Genomic DNA, 22,819 nt, shown 5'->3' on the forward strand with positions numbered 1-22,819 from the left:
AAACGGATACACTTTTGGTCAGGAAACGGAAAAACGATTGTACACACTAACCAGGGAAAAAAGGAAAGAAGGAAGGAACTGATACGCATGCGCCTTTAAGGGAATGATTTTCCAATAGCTTTTTCCCCCAAACACCGATGGTCTAGCTTTCATGAAAAAACAACAAAAAACATATACATGTATATATATAAAGCAAAAGATAAAACCAGACCCAATCGGACCTGGTCAAGAACGATCTATTCGTTCTCTACTATTGAAGTTTCCGAGAGCAAACAAAATAGTTAGAAAACTATCAATATTTTCCAACCAGCACACACTTCAGGGAGTGTAAACAAACAGTACAACTGTTTGATTTCGTTCATCCACCCCCGGAACAGCACACATTCGCGGAATAGTCGCAATGGATGAAACATTTCAATTTGAATAGAGAGCAGAAGAATCACCGAAACAGCAACAACAACAAAAAAGGTGGCTAGTAATCCATACGGTGTTGGACAGTCTAACTTCTCTCCAGCGGCACTCTCGATGCGGTCCACAGTAATGAATAAAAAATGTGTTCACTTCACACACGCAGCCCATACAATACCCGATATTAACGTTATATGCTCAAGGCTATGTGTATCATAGAGTTCTAGGGGAAAAAACAGCTTATCGATGCATATCGACAATGATTATACATGATTGATTGATTGATAGTTGCGTTTGAGTATACCGTTCGTCTAAGGTGCTTTTCGTAGAATTTCTGCATGGATTACCAACATATTTTGATGTTATGTACCCGAACTAGAAAAATAGGTTGATAGATGATGAAATAGATGATCATCAACCGAATTTTTCTTGCTTTTTTAATTTAATTTTACTGACACGGCCAACATCCTTTAAGCACGCAATTCACGAAATGAAGGTCTTTTTCATTCTTTGGAAAGCTTCTTCGAAAACCGTTATCGATCTTTGTCGTAACTGTAGTTAACAAGTCATCGGCGTCTTGTATTTGTGTGCGTAGCACACGTTGCAGTCGAGATTTGAACCGAGGACGAGAGTGTTGATAAGTAGTGCTTTATCAATGGTACTATTTGGTCGAACCACGAAACGAACGTAACATTCGAATATAATTAGGCAACATCTTTGCAATTCGAACTGAAAAGTCTCAAATAAAGAACTTAAACGGCTGTTTAATTATGAAACATATTATACAAATTCGTTTAAAGTGTTCATGACAATATCTCTTCTTTTTCTGACTCCGTCCATCATTTTGCAAATTTATCAACCATTTTTGTCTTGTATTAGATTTTCATTTTAGAGGTGAGGTTAAGCAACTGCAGCTCATCGACACCTTCAGCCGTAAAGGGAGGAGGCCTATTCCCCAGTCAATCGTTATTATGTCACCGCCATGTCTCATTGCTTTCGGCCAAAACAGTTATTGGGAGAAAGTAAACCTACCTTCGTCACGCTAGAAAAGGAGAAGCTCGCGAAATGTTGCGGTTGCACGAAACCCAAACACCCGAAACACACATAGTTTACAATAAATGTTTTAAAACACACTTCCCTCGCGCTTGGTGCGATTCCTTTCGCGCATCTTCCCTCGATTCGCCGCCGCGAAAGGTGCTCCAAAATAAAAAAAGGAACCCATTTCGCAACGCCATAATTGGTTTTGTGTGGTCAGCGAACGGGGTTTGTTTCGTGGTTGAGGGCGGTTTATTACTCTTACGCATTCGCAAATCCACACACATACACACAGACATTGCTGGTTCCAAAAATTCCACACCATATGATCCGGTTGGCTGGTTGCTTTTTTGTGGTTGCTTTTCTTTGCGGCTCAGTACACACGTTAATGCAAATAACTGACCAGCACGATTCCACATCTCCTACGTTACATGGGGGGACCGACCCTACAACACAACTCCTACTGTAAAGGTTTCCCGCAAGTGTGACACCGTCACCCATCCTAAAGGATGGACCCATCCCTTTTTCGCGTGTCATCGTCGTTAGCGTGAATTGTTACGGGGTCTATTGTTTTCGGGAATGGACAGTGTTTCGCCTCAACATACCATCATAAATACATCATGCTTGAGCGATGTTACTCCTTGTCCCTTCCTTTCCTCGAGCTGCGGATGATCAAATCGCATACCGGCGTGGTTTGCTTCCGCTTGTCAAATAGTTTATGAAGTGATACCGAGTCCATCGTTTGGTTGTACTTTCATTCCATTCCTTTTATAGCAGACATTATGCTTTTTTGAAATGCTATTACAGAAACGCCCAAGCAGAGACACCACCAACGTTGACAACTGCTTACCTGTAACGAAAGAAAAAGACATTGTTTAGACACATATGCGGAAGATTGATGCAAGCGGTTATATGAAGAAAAGGTCGGGATTTTTTTTAGAGGAAGTAAGACATTCTGCCAGTATATCTGGCTTTCCGATCAGCACGTTCGATAAAAAATCTAGTATTAATTATTAAATTTCATCGAAGCCTCAAATTTTGAAACTATCTATTAACAAATCTTTGCAAAACGGTAGAAACTGTAATAATAAAATTATGAATCAAATAAATAAAAATTATCAATAAAACAATTCTAAAAAACTAACAAATATTGATGAAAATGCCCAACCATTTAACTCAACCTCAGTTCTCTTTTCTTGTTCTTTTTTTAACTCTTGGAAGAAGAGCCTGTAAATACGTCCTGTTTTATGTTTTAAAAGGTTTTTTAATGCTGTTTTACTGACGGATATACTGCTCCGGTTATCTTGGTCCTGATTATTCGGGTTTCGGATTATCCGAGCAACTGACAGTTCCAATGGCGATTTGACAAAATAACTGCAAAACTGATGATCGCAATAAAGGCCTCACTTGTGAATAATACAATTTGCTCAAGTTCTAATAAAAAATAAACAATATTTTTGCAACGATAGATCTTAAAGCAGAATAAAAGTAGGTCCTTACAAACCCACCCACGACACATTATACAGTAATATTTATCTTTAAAATGAAAGTTTTCTTATTGTCCGTGTTGTCCACTTATCCGGTCAGGGATCATTCCCTCTAAGCATGCATAAATCGGCGTTCCACTGTTATATCCTTTCACAAGCAAGAAAAACCGATATATAAAGCATTTGAACTTTCAACAAATTTCAAAAATGTTTTTATTTTAGAGTTTCACATAAAAGAATGTCAAGAATAAATCTATGACTTTGGTTTGATTTGTTTTGTGAAATAAATAGTATAGAAAATTATTATAGAAAATTAAGTTTCACATAAAAGAATGTCAAGAATAAATCTATGACTTTGGTTTGATTTGTTTTGTGAAATAAATAGTATAGAAAATTATTTAAAATAAACCGTTACAAGAATCACGCGTAAGTTTAACGATTAATAAGACTATTAAAATCATATTCTAGTTTTAATTCCTGATATCGATTGAATGATATTTAAATCAAAATTAGTACCATTGATGATTGCGATTGATTTGATTTGATTTTCTACTTCTAAGAAAACCAACTACAGAACTTAAATCCAAACGTTTGAAATTTGTAAGAACCAAAAGCACCAACACGGTGCAATAAAGAGACTTCTGCACCGTAACGAATTCAATTGCTTCTACACATAAAAAGAACCTTCTATTCCTTTCTCTTCCAATTCAACTACAGCACAATTCCAGCTGTTAGCTACACCATGCCACATGGTGGTCGTAACGACAAACGTTCGCTTCGAAAGCACCAAAAACCCATCCATATCCTTAAATAGTCCTGCACGCACACCCGCGTACACACCCCTGGATCCACAAACTTGACGACCTTTTTTTCCAAAAATAAAAACCCCAAACACGAACAACACACGGCGGCGCCCGTTGTTGTTGTACAACTCCGATGGCTCATCGGCATTATCCTTGTCGATGGGAATGGGCTCAGCGGTTCGGGAAAGCAACACATCTGCGCTGATGGTATCTTCTCCGGTGGTGCTATGTCACAATTTCCTTTCCGGTTTTGTTGGAAACACTAGTCACAAACGGCAGAATAGTTGTTGTGTAGCATACGCATTCGAAGAAAAGTACGCAGCACAGGGAAACCGCGAGTTATTTTATTCCCTTTTTCACGAGGTCGTCCAAAAGGGCAAACCATTCCACAGGAGAGCTATAATGTGTATCGTCCAACCGTTTTTCTTAGCGAGAACAGAAGTAGCTCTTCTTGCTGATCGACAAATGACTCTTCGGGGGATTATATTTTCTAGAATAGGACTGCGCAATTACTGATACTGATGAATCTTAAAGGCTTCTAGGCTTTCCAATCGATCAAAATAAATTCAAATACAGTTTGGTATACTTTAAATCTAACCAAACTCACCAAACCTAACATTAAACGAATCACACCCTTAACTTTTGACCTTCACTGTAATGTGTGGCGTCGTTGTCCTTCCCGTTGAGAGTTGCCCGTGTAGGTTCATTTGATGAACTTACAGGATAAGAAATAACGCATTTATAAGCCCGTCCGTAACACACCTTTGCATGGAAGATGGGATTATTTTTAGTCATGATATTTCGCCTTTAACGGTAACCTCACCTTCTCACAGTACGCGGGAAGACGAGTTCACGGTCAACTGTGCGCGAACTGCGTAGACCCTCTGCTACATAAGTACAGAAACAAATTAACACACTGCTGCAAAGAAACGGAAACGCCAAGGAACGTACACATAAAATCCTGCATACATTTCAAAACCGGCGGCCCACAACAAACACACACACACACCATCTGTGTTTCGCCGTTCGTCACACGTACTGGCAAATAGAGCAATAGGCTTAATATATTCTCGCATTCCTACGATAAAGACGGAGAAGACCTCCATAAAGAGGACGCGCGCAGCAGTGTGTGGAGTGTGCAATAAAACATGAAAAGTGAAAATGGTAGAAAGGATCCTTTTTACCCACATCTACGAGGGAAAAGGTTTCGTAGCATGATTCCTAGAACCGTGAAGAAGATAATATGGTTAGGTGTTTGTTGGCTTTGCAATGCAGATTTTTGCCGCGCACATACGAGTACACGATGTGTACACCACAGCAGGATGAGATTTTAACGCCATTATCACGAATGTGGTTTATACATTTCCCGTCTGAAACATTAATAATGTTGTTGTCCTTTAAAGCTACATTTAAAATAGTACAAAATATGGTCATTTTAAATTTTGTTAGTTTATTATTGTTTGTTAATTGTTTTTTATGTATTTTTCTTATATTTTTTAAATTATGTAATATTAAATTATTCATATATAATTGATACTATGCAGGGCACTAATTTCTACTCGTGCAAATTTAGATTTTGTATAAAGATTCTTCATTCATTCAGAATGAAGAAAAGTCATTCATAAGAAACAAGAATCAATTTCCATTAGAGCCATGAGTTGCACTCTCGAAAGATTCATGTAGCTCTGAAGAATCTCTAAAGATTGATGGAAGACAATGGAATGAATAGAAAATTAGATTATGTTCATACGCATGAATAGAAGCTCAAGAAATGAGCATTATCTTTGAAGATGAATCATGAATCTTCAGTAATTCTTAAATCTATTAAAGAATACCTAAACTATTAAATTATTAAACAGTGACTGCGAGTCATTTACTTGGTCTAAACATTCAGTTAGATTTAAGAATCTAAATCCGATTCAACCAACACTGGGGTCGAACATATCTTCTACTAGTTTTTCTAAATGCGCTTGGTGTAGTGATGTGAATTTGAAGGTGGATCAATTGATCTGATCTGATCCATGGTTAAAACATCAGATCCGATCGTGTAGTAAGGGATCAAATGATATGGGATCATTTTTGTATGGCGATGTGATTCGTTTTGATCTGGGATCACCTTTGAATGGCGATGTGATCCTTGTGATCCTCACTAAAAATTTTCAAGAATAGACATTAGTTTGAACGAGTCGCTACCCACGGTACGCTTTTCTAAATGACGGACAAGTTCAAGAATTCTGACTATTTATCTCTTCCTAAAGCTTAAAATATAAAAAGAAATACACAATTCTGACTTGGAAGTTTTATCAAACATCTTTTTCTGAGATACATTTGACCAAACTCGCAAAAAGAAATGGAAAAAAATGTTACATATCTTTTACCTTCATTTATTATTTGTCATCGGTTCGCTTTTAAGTGTACTAACTTACTGGATCGTGCACCGAAACATTCACGCCAGAATAGGATGCCATCGCTTCCTACCAACATCCCTAGTTTTTCTTAGCCCCAGTCCACAACCGGAACCAGTAACAAAGAAGATGAATGTTTCTCATTGCACAGTGCACTGTGGTGTACTGCTAGTTGTATCTGGTGCCTGTACCTCGTTTTTGTAGATTTCTTTCCATCTTCAAGTGTCTCCTTCACTGACTCCAAAAAGGACGAAACCACACGGTCGGCGAATGTACGAAATAAATGATGCTAATAATCAAATACATTGCGCTTTGTGTGCAAGGAAAACTGCAAGCTTGATGCTTCCTTCTGCCAACGGCACAAATGAGCCACGCCGGAACGTTGCAGCAGAGCCCACATAATGAGCAATGATTTCGGTTAGCTCTCCAACCCGGCAAGGTTCTTCCACCAAATGGTACAAACCAACTTGGGCGGCAGCTGTTTGGTTCGCCTTCTTCTTGTGCGCCGATTCGTGAAGCGTTATGTGGGCGAATCTCCCTTTTGCAAAAAAAAAAAACAGATGCAAACAAATCATGAATGTCAACCCCGTGTGCTGATGTAGCGTATTATTGTTTTGTTTATGGGTTCGAGATGAAGGTGATATGGAACGAAAGGGGGTTGGCGCGAAGTATATTGGGACAGTTGCAACATTGAAGAGAGCCAATGGCGTTTTTACGTTCCATGCAGACAGCAAATGGAAACTTTGTAAACACTTTACCGGCGCCATCTGCTAAAAGGCGTATATTGTTTAATTGTAGTTACTTATCTTGAGAGGTTACAATAGAAGAATATTCGAAAACAAAACTCCAGCCATATTTAAAAAAAGCATCATTCAAATCGTTTTTGTAAGTTTGAAAGTCGCAAACGATGAATTGTTTTTAAGTTGTAATTTAAGTATATAATGTCCTTTTATCGGAACTTTTATAAATTGAGGTAATAAACCATTACCATTGAGCAATATTACATGGTTTTACAGTTCGTTTTTCACTGTTAATCGAATTATTCTTTTTGTTTCAAATAATGCAGTAGCCTTGACTTTTTTGATTGTTGAAATAGTCCTTTACAGAAATGAAACATTCTGTTGACAGTTGAGTTGAAAAAACCTGCTTATTTTGCTATCAATCTTCACTCAATTTTTACACATTTAACACTAGAACTACCGGACCAGTCATTTTGACTGGAACGCTTAATTTTCGTCACATTATTTCTTGGGGTTAAACAATCCCATAGTAGTTGAAACATGAGTTTTACATACATATTCTATAGTACGATCTGCAATAAACAATAAAATATACTCCAACTCTTCGGATTTGTTTAAAAATTAACCAAGAACGTAAAACGCTTAAAACGCTTAGTAGTTCTAGTGTTAAGTTTGAAGTAACTTGACTAACAGCTATCTTGTTAATTAATTTGTAGAGCACACTAAAAAAATTAAACAAATCAAAATTAAAAAAAAGGATTATACTATCTTTGCTGCAATGTACTCAAAATTTGATTGTTTAGGAATTATGCTATAAAAATGTCCTTCTTCAGTTCTTGCTCGATGAGATCTGGTTACAATTAATTACCCGAATGTTTCGCAGATTTTGGCTTATTTTTTAATTTTTTCTAAATCACTTGTCTAAATTTCTATTAAAGTGGGTATTTTAATTTTCAAAATTTCAATACAAACCCCAAAACAAATAACTTTGGCTTTACACATGTCCAAAAGCTGGACTACAACATCATCATATTGAATGTAGTTAAAATCTTGGGAACTTCTCATTTTATGCATACCACCCACTTTCGTCCAGACAATAATACTTCGCGTCTACCATCCATCCAGACATGGACCGAGATACGAGTATAAATTGTGGCGTTGCACTTTACGTCCGGAACAATGCGCTGCCGACCGACACCGCGCCATCATCGGGTCTTGCTGCTGTCGTTGCACTTTTTTGATGATGTTGAGCGTTCCGGATTTTTTCATTTTCCTGTCAGGATGATGGTAGTTCGCTCGCTTTGCAGAGAATGTGGCACATTTGTTGCAACAGAGCCAGCCAACGGTAAACAACGAAACGAAAACTCGATGGAGCATTGTGTGGGTTTATGCGACCGAACGTTTTATGTTGAGTTTTTTGTTGCTTCTCTCTCTCTCTCTCTCTCTCTCTCTCTCTCTCTCTCTCCTGGCAGGACACAACGGCCCTAACACAAGGACACATCGGTCAATAGTGTAGGCAGGCGCTCGTAAAGGTGTGACGGAGTTCAGTAAACTTGTCTGGCATTGTGTTTTTGGATAGGCGAGGAACTTAGCCCCATCCTCCGACCACATCTTTCCTAATTTCTCGACTGATCGTGGTGCTTTTATTTGGTCATTTTGTGCCCAGTTCCTGTAACAAATTTTTTAATTTTTATTAGTACCCGTCCCGACGTGTCCGATGCGAAGTGAAAGTGCATTTTACAACGCAACTCTTACGCGCTGGCAGCACACACAACTCTGGCTATTGTTATCGAGTGTAATCAATTTAATGTTATTTTGGCAACGGTCAACAAACCCTGGTCCCGATTCCGGAACACATTACGACTTCCATCTTTTTTCTTCCCCTCGGAACAGAAGACATGAACCACATAAAACCACATCGATTAATAACAATGGAGAGCAAACGGTGGTTTTTGGCAAATACAATAAAACAGCCTCCGAGGAGAGCTGTCAACGGATAAAATAAAGATACATTTGTAACACGAACGAAGGTGTACAAAACAGCAAGCAAAATGCAAAAATGCATCGTTTTCTCTCGCCAAAGCTGGGCATGGTTAATAAATCAAAGCCATTTATCAACCACCCACCTGGAAAAAAGGGAATTCGTTTTCGCTTGGTACGGGGGATACCCAATTGGTGGTGAGTTATACTATTCTTCTTAGTCGGTAAGTGAAGTTTGGCAGCTTATGTTGCATCTACACCCACGGAAAAGTTTATCGAGTAGGTAGATTTGTGACATTAGCGCTTTCAATAGTTCAACTGAACTCGTTCAACCGAAGCTCAGCGATCAAGATTTGCACCCGGCAAGATCGGTACCAAATCTCAGGCAGACCATTCTTCCGCATGCACGACGAATATTCTGCGTGTATTCTGCTACGGCCAAGATAAATTTATGGAAATTCGGAAATGACAGATCAAGATCTCAAAAGTTTATTGCTCCATTGCTTGTTATAAAAAACTTTGAACTATACGATTTATTTGAAGGCACATCTGAGACATCTGAGGAATATTCTTAAACTCGTTCAAGTCGGAAAATGCTCAGGACCTTGGGACACGAATGCCTGGAATGGCAATGCAGTGTAGTCGTTGTAATGTTCTACTGTATGAATTGTAGGACAACTTCACTATCACACAACAACGACACACCAGGTTGGGAGGTAAGCTGATTCATGTCATTAGAATGACACCGAACAATTCCACCTCAAAACAGTGCCTTTAACCACACAGAGCAATAGTGATGTGCCGCTACCTTGGACTCGTGACTCCAAATTCGATCCGAATTCCTCTTACCTCTGGATACCAAATTCGAAACCAAGATGTTTGTTTGGGGCTGGGAGTTGCTGGTGGTCTCTCTCTCTCTCTCTCTCTCTCTCTCTCTCTCTCTTTCTCTTTCTCTCTCTCTCTCTCTCTTGTTGGCTTAACGACCTCTAAGGTCACGTCGGCCATTTCTGGCTTACTAGACTTATTACTAGGGGGGCGTCCGGATGGGATTTAAACTCCGATCCTGTCGTGTGTTGCTGGTGGTATAATGTTTAATATTGAAAACGTCGTACTGCTAGCTAATTGTCCACTTACAGGTCCATAGGTCATTCCAATATTGAGTAATGCTTATGATAGATCTAGATGCCAGACATATCCCAATCACGACAGAATCAGATCATACAGGATTGGTGCATAAATTCTTTCTTTCGAATCCCGAATCCAGATCCTGCTTCCAAACGATCCTTGAATGGATATTGAATCCGGATTGATCCGGTCAAGTATCGAATTCCAGAATCCCTTCCGGACCCTATTGTCCAACACTACTACAGTGCTAACGGTGTCAAAGGAATTTATTGGTGAATGAAATCAGCAGTAATCGATTTCCTATTTTGTTAAGCAAAAAATAAAAAGAACGTCCAAAATTAACTCTCTCATTTCACACATTTCACAAACAAAAACCGGCAGCAAAACCGCAACCACACATTCATATGTTTGGTTTCGGTAGCGCGTTAAACATTGATCATTCGACAAATTGATTTCGAAGAACCAAAACGAAGCCGCCCTCGAAACTTAGACATCTACCTAACCACGACGACCACAGCAGTTTACCTACAAACAAACCAAAAAAAAACGCTTCAAAACACTGAAATCTGAATATGTCATCGAGTTGCTTTATAGAAAAAAAAAAAACAAAACAAAAAAACCATGGCTATGATCAGACGGTGAAATTGGATACCCTTTTATCGCATGGCTTAAAAATCTATTTCGAACCCGAATTTGGAATCGAAATCGTGCCCCAAACAACGCCGCTTATTGGAAGTTATTTTTTGTATGTTTGCCGCTTTTGTGTTAAAGAGAAAGAGGTAACTTTTTGGTGGACGGAAAGAGACCTCAACCGATCAGAGGCGTGTGTTTGAAGAATGGTGCAAAAGGCAAAGAGGATACACAGAAACAAAACAAACGAGAAGATCTAAAAACCGGATCACTGATCAGCTGCTGGTACGGGCAGAGAGATCACGCCTGGGACTTCATCTAGAGAACGTAAAGGCCCCCCGGGTTCGATCGATCAACGGATGACGCGCGAACGAATATATTTTTTGTTTCTTGAAGACACACAACATGACGACAAAAAAACCTAACCCAAGGCCCCCTACAAAGAGATTCGCAGCCAAACACACATGGGCACAACTAACGGTGGATATGATTCGATCAGAAATGCAACAAAAAAAACCAAAACGTTACTTTGAAGTGTCATTCTACCGTATACGTGGATGCCCTTTTTTCTGTGGTTTCTGCTGTAGGGAGGGTTATGTGGCAAGCGTAAAAGCAAAACAATAACATACGATAAGAGAGTAAGACTACAGTGGAAGGAAAAAAAGACATTCCACACAAACTGATGTGCGTTGAGATGGTGGAAGAAGCTCAAAGCAACGATTACGATCCATCGCACCGACAACATGAAACATACCTTCGGCCGCGAGTAAGCACATCAGAAGACACGCAGTGTAGCATAGCAAGCAGAGTTCTAACTCATCCACCGTTTTAGGTGCGTCTCCTCTGGGAGTCATCCCTGAGCGAATGAAGCCATCTGGTGCTTTAGCTGCTGCCAGCAATTCAACCATTTTTGGTTGACGATCGTTAACACGGGTGTTGTCGCTTCCGTATGGTTTGACAAAAAACCGAATCCGAAAAACTTCACTTTCATCTTCAACAACCAAAACCAAATTTCAAATGGTTCTTAACACCCGTTTTTACTTCCCACAATTCGGGGAAATATGTTGGAACCAGAAGGCGCAAACCTAACCGCTTTCTTTTTGTTTGCTATATCAAACAACATAATCTTTTCACGATTTTTTTTCCAACCATTTCTTTTCGTTGCTTTCAATCTCTAGCTTCATAACTTAAATGTCATTTTAACGTGACGATGAAATTACCGTGTGCACAATCTGCACCGCCGTCGTGGACAATCTTCGTTAAGAGGCGATGAGTGAGTGAAATGGTTCCATCACTTACCGATGTTGTTTCGGTTGACTTTAAGAAGAGAACAAGCGCATTCTATTTCCTCTATTTGGTACCTTTTAACACGTTGTCTGCCACGTCAGCCACTATGTGGCTGACGGGTTTTTTCCGATCGGGCCACGTCAGCCATATAGTGGCTGACACATTACACATTGTAAAAGACGAGTTACAAGAGATAAATTTGCACGTATTTGATCGGTTCTTTCACAGTGCTTTTTTTCACGGTTATTATTTCTTAAAAAATGATTAAAATATCAAAATGAGTTTCTATTATGTTTTCATAAATAAATGAGAATGAGAATGAACAATAATTATAAGATCTTGGAGTTCATTTATTCATCCTTTACTTTTGATGCACAATCTTAAAACACTCATCACAAAGTTGAGGTTGATCGGGACAGCTTGGACAATACGTAAACGATCTTTTCACAGTTTCACGTGCCTTTGATCGGCCCATGCTTTGCCTGTCATTGTTGTAGCATCGTTTGCATGCGCGTCGCATTTTTTCCCATTGGAATCTTGACGGATGGCTAAAACATGATTTTCTTGTTGCGGACTGAATTTGGTTGTGTTTTTGACGGGTATTTGTAGCAATTCCGAAGCAATCATCTCCCTAAATTCTCTTATTCCGATGTTTCTCTTTGTTGCAGTTTTAAAAGAGAAAAAATGCAAAAGCAAATGCAATCGTTTCAAACAGTGATTCCGTGGCCTGACGGGGCAGTTTAGTGGGCATGTATGGTGGCAGACAACGTGTTAAACATTATAGCAATCGATCTTTCTTTATGATAACACATATTTATTTGAGTAGATTTTTTGTCTAATACAAGAATAAAACAAACAAAATTATAAACCACATTTCTTTAAAGTTTAAAGTTGAAGTTACCGCACTGAACATTATGTTCTTTTTGTCAACTCAAGTCCTAGGAATCTGAGCTAAGAATAGAAACGAAATGCAAAAATAAAACCTTTGCACAATAACAGGCAGCTTTATAAGATATTGAATATATGTACAGTGGTGGTCATTGAAGTAAGAACTTCGAATAATTCTTCATATATTTTGCTTATAAAACCCGGTGCAGATGGTAGCCAAATTTTCTGAAATGCCTAAAACTATTGCTATAATTTTATAATTAAATCTGAAGATATTCGATATAATGTTATCGCTAAAGATATTCGAAGAACATCGATCGGCAAATCAGATTCTATTTTGTTTGTAAAAAGATGCTGCTTTTAGGGATGTATGAACCAGATCTTGTTCAAGTTACTAAGCAAACGATATAGTTTCTTTGGAACAGTCTATATACCCCCTCATAACGATATCCTCTTTTAATGAGTGGTAACGAGAAAATCTAAATGCTACAAAACCACTTTTCAACAAACAAAATCTTGCCTAAAGAACATTTGGGTTTTGAATCTTTGGGATCTTGCCTAAAGAACATTTGGGTTAGTCTTCTAAGCATTAATGAACTTGTGACATTAGCGAATAGATTAGGAAATTGAAAACAATAATATCGGAGCGGCCCCGGTGGTGCACGTGATAAACGGCGCCAGTCCACACGGCCGGACCAGGTTCAAATCCCATCCAGACCGTCCCCCCGTAGCAAGGACTAACTATCCGGCTACGTGGTAAAATAAGTCTAGTAAGCCAGAAATGGCCGGCGTGACCTGTAAGGTCGTTAAAGCCAAGAGAGAGAGAATATCGAAAGAGCTTCTACAGGACCACATGGAAGACCAATATCCGGCAGAACTTATGGAGTTTCTTATGCAAAGGAAAACATTTTTGCAGTAGAAAAATCGAAAGACTTACCTCTATGACCACCACTGTATGTTTACAGACCCAAGAATATACTTTGTGGGAAGTTAGAAGTTCGAACAAAAAACAAAAAAAAAGAACAACAATCATAAAGTACAAGATCCGTATTGTTACTGCTGCTACCTTCGTCAATTATTCTCTGTCCCAATGCTCTACGCCTAATACGGTGAGTGTGTTTGTTGGTCAATTGTCTGTGACAGACAAAATGACATCATCTGCAGCAGCAACACATTCCCCGCCCTTCGCGTTGATAATGTTTGTTGAGGCTGTTTGCCGGGTCGCTCTTCTTTGCCTCAAGATGAGCTGATGATAACTTCCCGGCTTGTCAAACACACCTTTTGGGTGTGTGATGGGGTTTTGGGAAGAAGCACAAATCGTTTCATGCACGGTTTCAACCTTCGAAAGACAATAATTTTGTCAACGAATAGTCTTGCCCACACATGGGTGGAGGATGATACGGAATGCTAAATATGTTTCGAACGAGGTCTAGTTGGGATGTTTGGTACATAGTTGAACCCTTAAAGCTAGAGACTTAAAGTTTGAGAAAGGGTAACAAAATATGTTTTTTTTTAATTAAAGTTTCAATAATGTATGTTTTACAGATGTTAAATTCCCTTTTTTAACTATTTTTTCTTAAAATGTTACTGTACTTGAATTACCCAGGGGAAAATCTACCTGAACGGCAACATGATTCAGGAAAATTTTCCACAACTCCCACGAAGGGGAAAACGGTTCATAAAAACGCATGCGTAGGGTGTAGAAAGGAGCTTCAAGCAGGAGGAGATTGGGTGGATTCTCTCATTGACATTCCAATTTACCCAAGGGATCGAGGTGATACTTTAATTCGTATATCAAAAGAACATTTCCATGAACATAAAAGCGTATTAAATTTGTTGGATAAAATGAAAAACTGTTAGAATAATCTTAAATATGCATCGAAACAAATTTATATCATTATTTATCTTCACAAAACATGTGCTACATGTCATAATAAATGTAATTAAAATACGTTCTAATATCCTGTGAGTCATACCATATGTCAAAGAAATTGAAATTTGTATTAAAAAAGGCTTGTAAACATTAACAGCTTGACTCATCCAATCCAAAAAATTATATTCGATACGTTCGATACTGAGAATATGATTGCAACTCACAAGAGCAAACATTAAGACGTAGATATATTGTATAAATTTTTTTATCTTATTTGATCGAATTATTATGAGTAATGTTTGTAGAAGACTAATAATACAAAGAAGAGAACTAAGAATAGACTTTTTTCTAAATAAACAATAATTGAATATGATAAATAACTATTAAACGGAATAATCGAATACTTCGAACATGATGCATCAACACACGATTCAATAAATAAAGAAAAACTACCATGTTTACTTACCTTTTATCAGAATCGGAATCCACAGTGATAAGTAAGTAATCCGAACGGGAAAAAAACTCCACCACAGAGAGTTTGATATGCAGATTTGGGCCCTTTCGCTCACAACTGACACGTCGTTTTTCTACTTTAAAAAACACCGTTTCTACACCACCAAAAACACAAACGAAACACAAAACCAGCACTTATTCAGACACAGCGACGTCTGGTAACTTTTTTGCACTTGCAATTTGCGTACTTAAAATTTCTTCTATTTTATCTTCACATCATCACCGTACTATTCCCACTGCAGAGATGTAAAACCAATTTCATATTTCTTTTTTTTTATTAATCACTAACACCGCGCTATAAAGGAAGAGGAAAATATGAGAAAAAGTAAACAACTGTTCAACATTAAAGGAAGGCACAAAAAAGCGCTCCGCTCGCAAAGGAAAAGGACTCAACAGAGAAGAAAGAAAGAATGAAACGTTTTTTTTTCTTAAGTATCCGAATTTTTCTTTCAACACCTTCTGCTCGGAAAACTTTGTTTCGCATGAAAACTTAACTTCATCTCTTTCTTTTTCCGAATCGAACGGAAGTTTTATCTATTTTTATTTCATATACGAAGAAATTGGATTCTAGGGAATGAAATTTTTCTATTACTTATCGTGTAAGTAGAATTTTTGATAAGATAAATGCAAGCGATATTTTTTTTGTATAAAAGTTTCCTTAAATTCCAAATAACGTAATTAGAGTTCAAAAGAAAAATATTCTGTAACACATACTAATAAACAATGATAAAATGTCATTTCTTATCAATCAAAAGGACAACTACATCAAGCCTCAGAAAAAAATACAGAAAACATTAAAATTTACTAACTGCAGACGACTATTAGCGTTTGTGTGTGTGTATGCGTGGGTTTAGTGTTGCTTTGTTTCCTGCTTTTTTTGTTCCATGCCTAAACCCGGCACACAACGTAGAACGATTTACCACATCCTTGTATGCACCAACACATGCTCGATGCTCAATCGGTTTCGGAAGCAGTGAAAAACGCACACAAAGCCTGCTAGGATGTATCTTTATGCATTTGTATATGTAGCTCAACGCAAAAGGCTCCCGATTTTGTCCAACTTTCCTTGCTTCTTCCTGACCGCCTCTCCAGTAGATTCGTCCTTTTCCTTTCGTATGAGAAAAAAAACTACACGCGTTCGGTTACAGTTTAACCATCGTGGTGGTAAAATTCTTAACCCACGTGACGGTTGTGTGAGTTGTATGTACGAACGGCAAAAAAAAATGAATGTGCGTAGAATGTACCGATTATTGATGTGTTTGAAACGCACACCCTTTATGTCAGAATGTTTGGAATTGGGGGAAAAAAAGATGACGATTTTTTTTTGTTAAAAATGCTATAGAAAAAACTAAAAAAATCAAATATTTGATACAAATGTTTTTTTGTGGAAATGTGGAAATTTTAAAGCATAATTTCCTCTCATAACAGGGTTAGATGGTTTTCTTTCTGGCCTTTCACAAATTTTCTTGTTCTGCCTACATGAAAAACCGAGGGGGCCCGACTACTTCGATTTACCAACACACACAAAAGCCGGGTTCTGGTTCTGGTTCTCCCATCGGTTTCTATTTGTGTGCTTCTCGTGCCTCATCCATACTTATGCACGCAACATAACAACATCACGGACACAGTCGCGAACGCAAGCACGCACGCACGCACGCTCGTATGCACCCTGATCGCTGGTAAATACCGGTGCAATTGAATTTGCATGCAATAGAAAAGAAAAGAAGTCTCTCGGTTTTCAACAAAAATCAACACAAACGAACAAACAACATGAAGCATAAAAATAGTTCTTGCCTGAATTAGATATCACCTAAGAAAAAGGGCTTTTTTACGCTTTTCAAAGTCATCATTACGCATTTTTAGAGAAAAATAAAATTGATTGTACATGGTTGACTATATGAAAATAAAATGTCAACACTATATATGAAGACATTTTTAGATCTACGGGCTATCTTTTGTATTTGTATATTGTATAATGTGTATGTTTCGTTTGCTTTAGTTTTAAGAAAACGTTTAAAATAATTGTTTCATCATGTGTCCCTTACGTGTGTTTTCTCGTAACTTTCTCACCCAAAAACTTTTACAACTTCTTTTTTGTGCAGCTGTCAACGGCAACTGTTGTTGAATTGCTTCGCTTGCCAACCAGCCTCCTCGCCAGGAATTCCCGGGATTCCCTCCCACCAAATCCATAAAAGGCGACCAGCAGCCGCCCGTGTCTCTCCTTGCCTGCTGCGTTTGTTTTGCTTTAAACGCCCAGAACCGATACGGCACACACCTATCCAAAATCACCCATACATACATGCGCGTACGAAACACGCCATCGCCTGCTTTGTGAGTTTTGCTTTTTTCGATTACCGGAAAGCTTTCGCTTTTGTTAAAGGACGTGGAAATGGATGTGTGTGTTTGTGGGTGTTGTAAATTAGGATTTCCTCCTTTGTATAAACGGTTTGCGGTGCTGCTAAATAAAACAATATCATTCGCTTTTCACCATTGTATCGTTAATCGATTCCTTTTAACTGCACACACCTCCAAAACTCTATTACGCACACTTTCGCCCACACACACACACATACATATATAAACACATACTTTCATAAGTTTTACGCATTCGAAAAAGGATACCACTGTGGTCCTTCGCGCACGCACGCACACTTACACATCAAAACTTATTGCCTTTTTTGCGTTTGCTGTCGGTTGCTGCAGCAACGGACACAGCCATTCCCACAACCCCACATACACGCACAAAAACACGAAGAGAAAGATTGTACAGGGAAAATTAAACTATTAAATTAGAATCTTAATTTTGGTTCTTCATTTTTAACACATCGATTAGAAAAAAATGGTGCCTTTTGAATGCAATCTACAAACAATCGTACTATATAATATTTTACATAAAATGTGATTTCAGGCCACTTACACTGAACAGAAAGGAACGGGGTTTTTTCCTGAAACTTTTCTTCCCGTAGCACTAAACAAAAAAAAAACATCAACCACTCTTCTGCATCAACAAACTGCACACCACCAATAACGATTGCACTGCTGCTGTTGCTGCTTTTTAACAGGAAAAGCTATCTACTGCACTGGAAAACAGAGCGCACGGATACCGGTGTACTTCGAAATTGCCTTTCACTGCCTTATTTACCTTCATTCACCATATTCTATTGCGTTTTTCACAGTACCAAACAGGATTTCCAACAAAACACATCAATCCGCGAGAGCACACGACGCAGCACGTACGCACGCTTCGAGAGTTAAGCACGAACAACATGAACATGAATGAATTCAAAAGTCAAAAGCGTACACGGCCCGGATGATAATTCACCACTCTAATTCACCACCGCTTTGGGTTCTGCACGAACGTCAGACGAAGCGCAGATACGGCAAACAAAACGCTTCATCCAGCTGTCAACTTTCACACGCTTGACGTGTCATTGCGACAAATGGTGAACTAAACCATCCTATTTTATTGGTATAAAACTGAGTCCAAAACGATTCATCAAGCTCAAAAACCTGTGGCCATAATATTCTAATCAATTATTCTGCTTTAAACCAGATACATTTTTAAGCTATTTTTCTTCCATTGCTGTTAAGTGAGGAAAATCAAAATACCTAGTTAGTCTTAAAAGAACATAGAAAAAGCGTTGTTGGCAGCGCTGTTTGAAAAGGAAAAAAATGAAAAGGAGAAATGAAAAAATCCTCTCTTGGATCTAAATGAGATAAATGACTGCTAAACAAAGTCTGATTGGTCATGCATCAATAGTGTAGAAGCCGCTTAACCTCTCAAGTGGTGAATGTTGTGTGTGGTGAGTTAAACACTGCCAGCCATTCTACACAGTAGTTCGAAGTGTGCGTACGTGCATTGCGGAGCGGTGTCGTGTTTATTGCGTTAAATTGTTTCGCACAGGGACTAAAAAAACCACGAAACAGTAAATAGAAGGTGCAATAGGTTTCATATAAAGGGAAAGTGACGTGAAACTGAACGTCACTGTAAACTATTGACAAACTTGAATATCCTGTCCACATCGTGGTTAAGTCCCGTCCGGAAGGCATCGTCTCAATTGTACACCGTAAAGCACGCGACTTTAAAGCAGAAGCAGTAAAAAATGCAGTCACACAGCAAGAAACGTGTTTGCTACTACTACGACAGTGAGTAAAGTGATTTTACGACCATTATTCACACTCCGCCAAGTATGACCGCAAGAAGCGGCCGGTCAATCATTTTCAAAAATTACGACCACTGGTACCTAGCGATCACTTTTAGTACGCGCGACCGTACTATAAACAGTCGGATGCTTTATCTCGGTACGCGCGTGTGTGAGTGGTAGATCGTGTAAAGCGCACACTTGTATGAATGTGTGTTGGTGCAATCTTGAGGGACACCGTACTCTACGGTCGACAAGATGGAGTGCAAGCTAGGTTACAGTGGCGATAAATTTTTGAAACTGAAAACCCAAACATTTTTTTTGCGAGGGAAAATATTTGATAAACTTTTTAACGTTCTATGGGATGATGGATGATGGGATTCTTTTTGTATTATATTAACGATGGTTATGCTTTTCGTTTCGTTCAGGTGATATTGGCAACTATTACTATGGCCAGGGCCATCCGATGAAACCACACCGCATACGCATGACGCACAATCTGCTGCTTAACTATGGCCTGTACCGGAAGATGGAAATTTATGTAAGAATGCAATTAACAATGGCCCACAGTTAGCAGGAAGATGACCCTTTTCGCTTTTTATTTTCAGCGACCACACAAAGCTACGGCGGATGAGATGACAAAGTTCCACTCGGACGATTACATCCGGTTCCTGCGATCGATCCGTCCGGATAATATGTCCGAGTACAACAAACACATGCAGCGATGTAGGTTCCCGTTCCTTTCCTCGAGAATTCTATCCTTGGGGAACATTTATTGAAACGTTTTTAGTACAAATACTGCTCTTCCTTCTTCAGTTAACGTCGGCGAAGATTGTCCCGTGTTTGATGGTTTGTACGAGTTCTGTCAGCTGTCGGCTGGGGGATCAGTGGCCGCTGCCGTTAAGCTAAACAAACAGGCGTCAGAAATCTGCATCAACTGGGGCGGTGGACTACATCACGCGAAGAAGTCGGAAGCGTCCGGCTTTTGCTACGTAAACGACATCGTGCTCGGTATTCTGGAGCTGCTGAAGTACCACCAGCGGGTGCTGTACATCGACATTGACGTACACCACGGGGACGGTGTGGAGGAAGCCTTCTATACGACCGATCGCGTCATGACGGTTAGCTTCCACAAGTATGGCGAATACTTCCCCGGTACGGGTGATCTCCGGGACATTGGTGCTGGGCGGGGCAAGTACTACGCGGTCAACATTCCGCTCCGGGACGGTATGGACGATGAGTCGTACGATTCGATCTTTGTACCGATCATCTCGAAGGTGATGGAAACGTTCCAACCGTCGGCGGTGGTTCTGCAATGCGGTGCCGATTCGCTAACTGGCGATCGACTCGGTTGCTTCAATCTAACCGTCAAGGGACACGGAAAGTGTGTTGAGTTTGTGAAAAAGTACAACCTGCCGTTCCTGATGGTGGGCGGTGGAGGCTACACAATCCGTAACGTGTCCCGCTGCTGGACTTACGAAACGTCCGTAGCACTTGGTGTGGAGATTGCAAACGAACTGCCGTACAACGATTATTTCGAATATTTCGGGCCAGACTTTAAGCTGCATATCAGCCCGAGCAACATGTCCAACCAGAACACGACCGAATACCTCGAGAAGATAAAGAACCGTTTGTTTGAGAATTTGCGCATGTTGCCCCATGCACCGGGTGTACAGGTTCAACCAATCCCGGAGGATGCGATCAACGATGAGTCGGAAGACGAGGATAAGGTGGATAAAGACGAACGGCTACCGCAGCAGGACAAGGACAAGCGGATAGTGCCGGATAATGAATTTTCCGACTCGGAAGATGAAGGTGAAGGTGGCCGGCGGGATAATCGATCGTTCAAGGGACAGCAGAGCGGACAGCAGCAGTCCCGCAAGCGGCCACGCATCGAGAAGGACGGCAAGACGGAGGACGTGAAGGATGAAAAGGAAGCGAAAAGTATGTCCAATTTTGATTTACATCTATTGTTACTTTATTTACATGATTCTTAATTCTGGTTCTCAAATCTTTCCAGTGGACACTAGCGGCGATAAGGAAGAAACAAAAGCGGCTGAAGAACCGGCCAAGAAGGAAACGACGGGTGTTGCATGATCCACGCTGTCATCGTATCGCAAGCAGCAGCAACCGCCACAATCGTAACTAAATCCGTACATCCCGTCTCCCTTCTCTCGCTAGAAGCCAAATGTCCTTTAATGATGAACCCAGAACGAAAATTACCTATCGTGCCAGGTGGTAAAGCTATAATCTACTCACACAGATTCTCTATCTGTGTTGGTCTGGTTAGATAGATTGAGTGCTAGAGGGCGTATTTAATTCGCTGGACAAAACTTCGGATTAGGTTTGAATGGTTAGAGCACGGAGACAAGGAAAGATCCTAACGTATGCTATAGGAGAGGACAACAACAGAGGAAAAACGATGCATCACTGTTGTGAACCAGTGGTAGAAAGATGCTGCAAACAATTGTATTCTACTGATCTCAGGAAGGATAAAGAAAACTCACAAAAACACAATAGCCCCCTTTAAAAGAATCGCATTTCCTTTACAGATTATATGAAAAACTCACTAGACGCTATAGTAAGGAGACGGCAAATTAAATAGGAATCAAATTGATGTTCGGAAAACAAAAGCAGACAAGAATAGGTTGAACAGGGTAAAAGAGGATATGGTAAAACACTTTTAGCAACCACAGAAGAAGAACCTTTTACGCTTTCCTTCAAATACGCCTTTGAAAGGAAATGGAACCCTTCTGCTTACTATTTAACGATGGCGCAATATCCCGAAGTGATATTGAATCGCGCTATTTCGCATGTGTGTTTAAGGACAAAAAAAACCGGAATGTACAATTTCTTTGTTCAGTTAGTCTGTCATTTGGACGCCCTCTCGTACACACACACACAGAAGGCATGTTAGAGTTAAGATACAAAGGACGAATAGAAAGAATCGTGTTAGAGTTTGCTTTCTTCCTGCTGGCTGCCAATTCGAGCTGTTTATAACTTGTGTACTAAGGTAAACAAACAAAACAGGAAGACAAGCAAACAAAGTTTCGTCGCCCATTAGCGACTTGCTACGTATCATATGAATTAAGCGCAAGCGTAACGTGTCCCAATAACTAATGGAATTAAACGTTTTAAAAGCCCAAACGGCGGGTGTCTGACAAACCGTTGCAAAACTGAAACCTTCTCGTGACAATCGGTTATTCCAGGGTGTAATCATAATGGTTTATTTAAGTTTTATTTCACGATCTACTGCTGCTGGGCCTTTGCTGTCTAAATTGACTTAGTTTCACTCTAAACCTTACTCTCCCTTGTGAAGATCCCACGATTTGTGGGGTATTGGACGGAGTGATACTATAGAACGCTTTTTCTTTTAAAAAGGTTTTAACATTTCAACGTTTTACCGATTGTCAGGAGTGAGGTTAAGGCTTTTTTTTTGGATTGTAGGGAATAGGGTAAAACTATCAGATAGGCTATAAAGATAAAAACAATATCAAATTTTC

At 39.5% G+C, this 22,819-nt stretch overlaps 2 protein-coding genes across 4 annotated transcripts in view; one reads left to right on the forward strand and one right to left on the reverse strand.

Moving 5' to 3' along the window:
• The window catches only part of LOC125771688 (tyrosine-protein kinase Src64B), a 78,671-nt gene extending 60,207 nt beyond the window's left edge, over positions 1–18,464 (reverse strand). The window contains exons 1-2 of one of the 3 annotated variants that reach the window (XM_049442604.1): positions 18,092–18,464; positions 15,128–15,469 (exon numbers count right to left, since the gene is read on the reverse strand). The gene's annotated coding sequence lies outside the window, so the exon portion shown is untranslated. Of the gene's footprint in view, positions 1–15,127; positions 15,470–17,830; positions 18,045–18,091 lie in introns of those variants that run through there. The other 2 variants (XM_049442602.1, XM_049442605.1) reach the window with 2 other exon arrangements.
• A 503-nt stretch (positions 18,465–18,967) lies between these two features.
• On the forward strand, positions 18,968–22,498 carry LOC125771690 (histone deacetylase HDAC1). The gene is made up of 5 exons (XM_049442612.1): positions 18,968–19,320; positions 19,745–19,857; positions 19,925–20,042; positions 20,133–21,260; positions 21,337–22,498. Exons 1-5 carry the CDS (start codon positions 19,278–19,280, stop codon positions 21,411–21,413), a joined length of 1,479 nt encoding a protein of 492 aa, XP_049298569.1. The 5' UTR covers positions 18,968–19,277; the 3' UTR covers positions 21,414–22,498.
• Positions 22,499–22,819: the final 321 nt, after the last annotated feature.

This window comes from Anopheles funestus, chromosome 3RL (genome assembly GCF_943734845.2).
Source record: "Anopheles funestus chromosome 3RL, idAnoFuneDA-416_04, whole genome shotgun sequence".
Taxonomy (NCBI): domain Eukaryota; kingdom Metazoa; phylum Arthropoda; class Insecta; order Diptera; family Culicidae; genus Anopheles; species Anopheles funestus.

Coding starts and splice junctions, on each gene's coding strand:
- LOC125771690 (XM_049442612.1), top strand. CDS start 19,278: ATGCAGTCACACAGCAAGAAACGTGTTTGCTACTACTACGACA. Junction 19,858..19,924: donor ACCGGAAGATGGAAATTTAT/GTAAGAATGCAA, acceptor TTTTATTTTCAG/CGACCACACAAAGCTACGGC. Junction 20,043..20,132: donor CAACAAACACATGCAGCGAT/GTAGGTTCCCGT, acceptor TTCCTTCTTCAG/TTAACGTCGGCGAAGATTGT.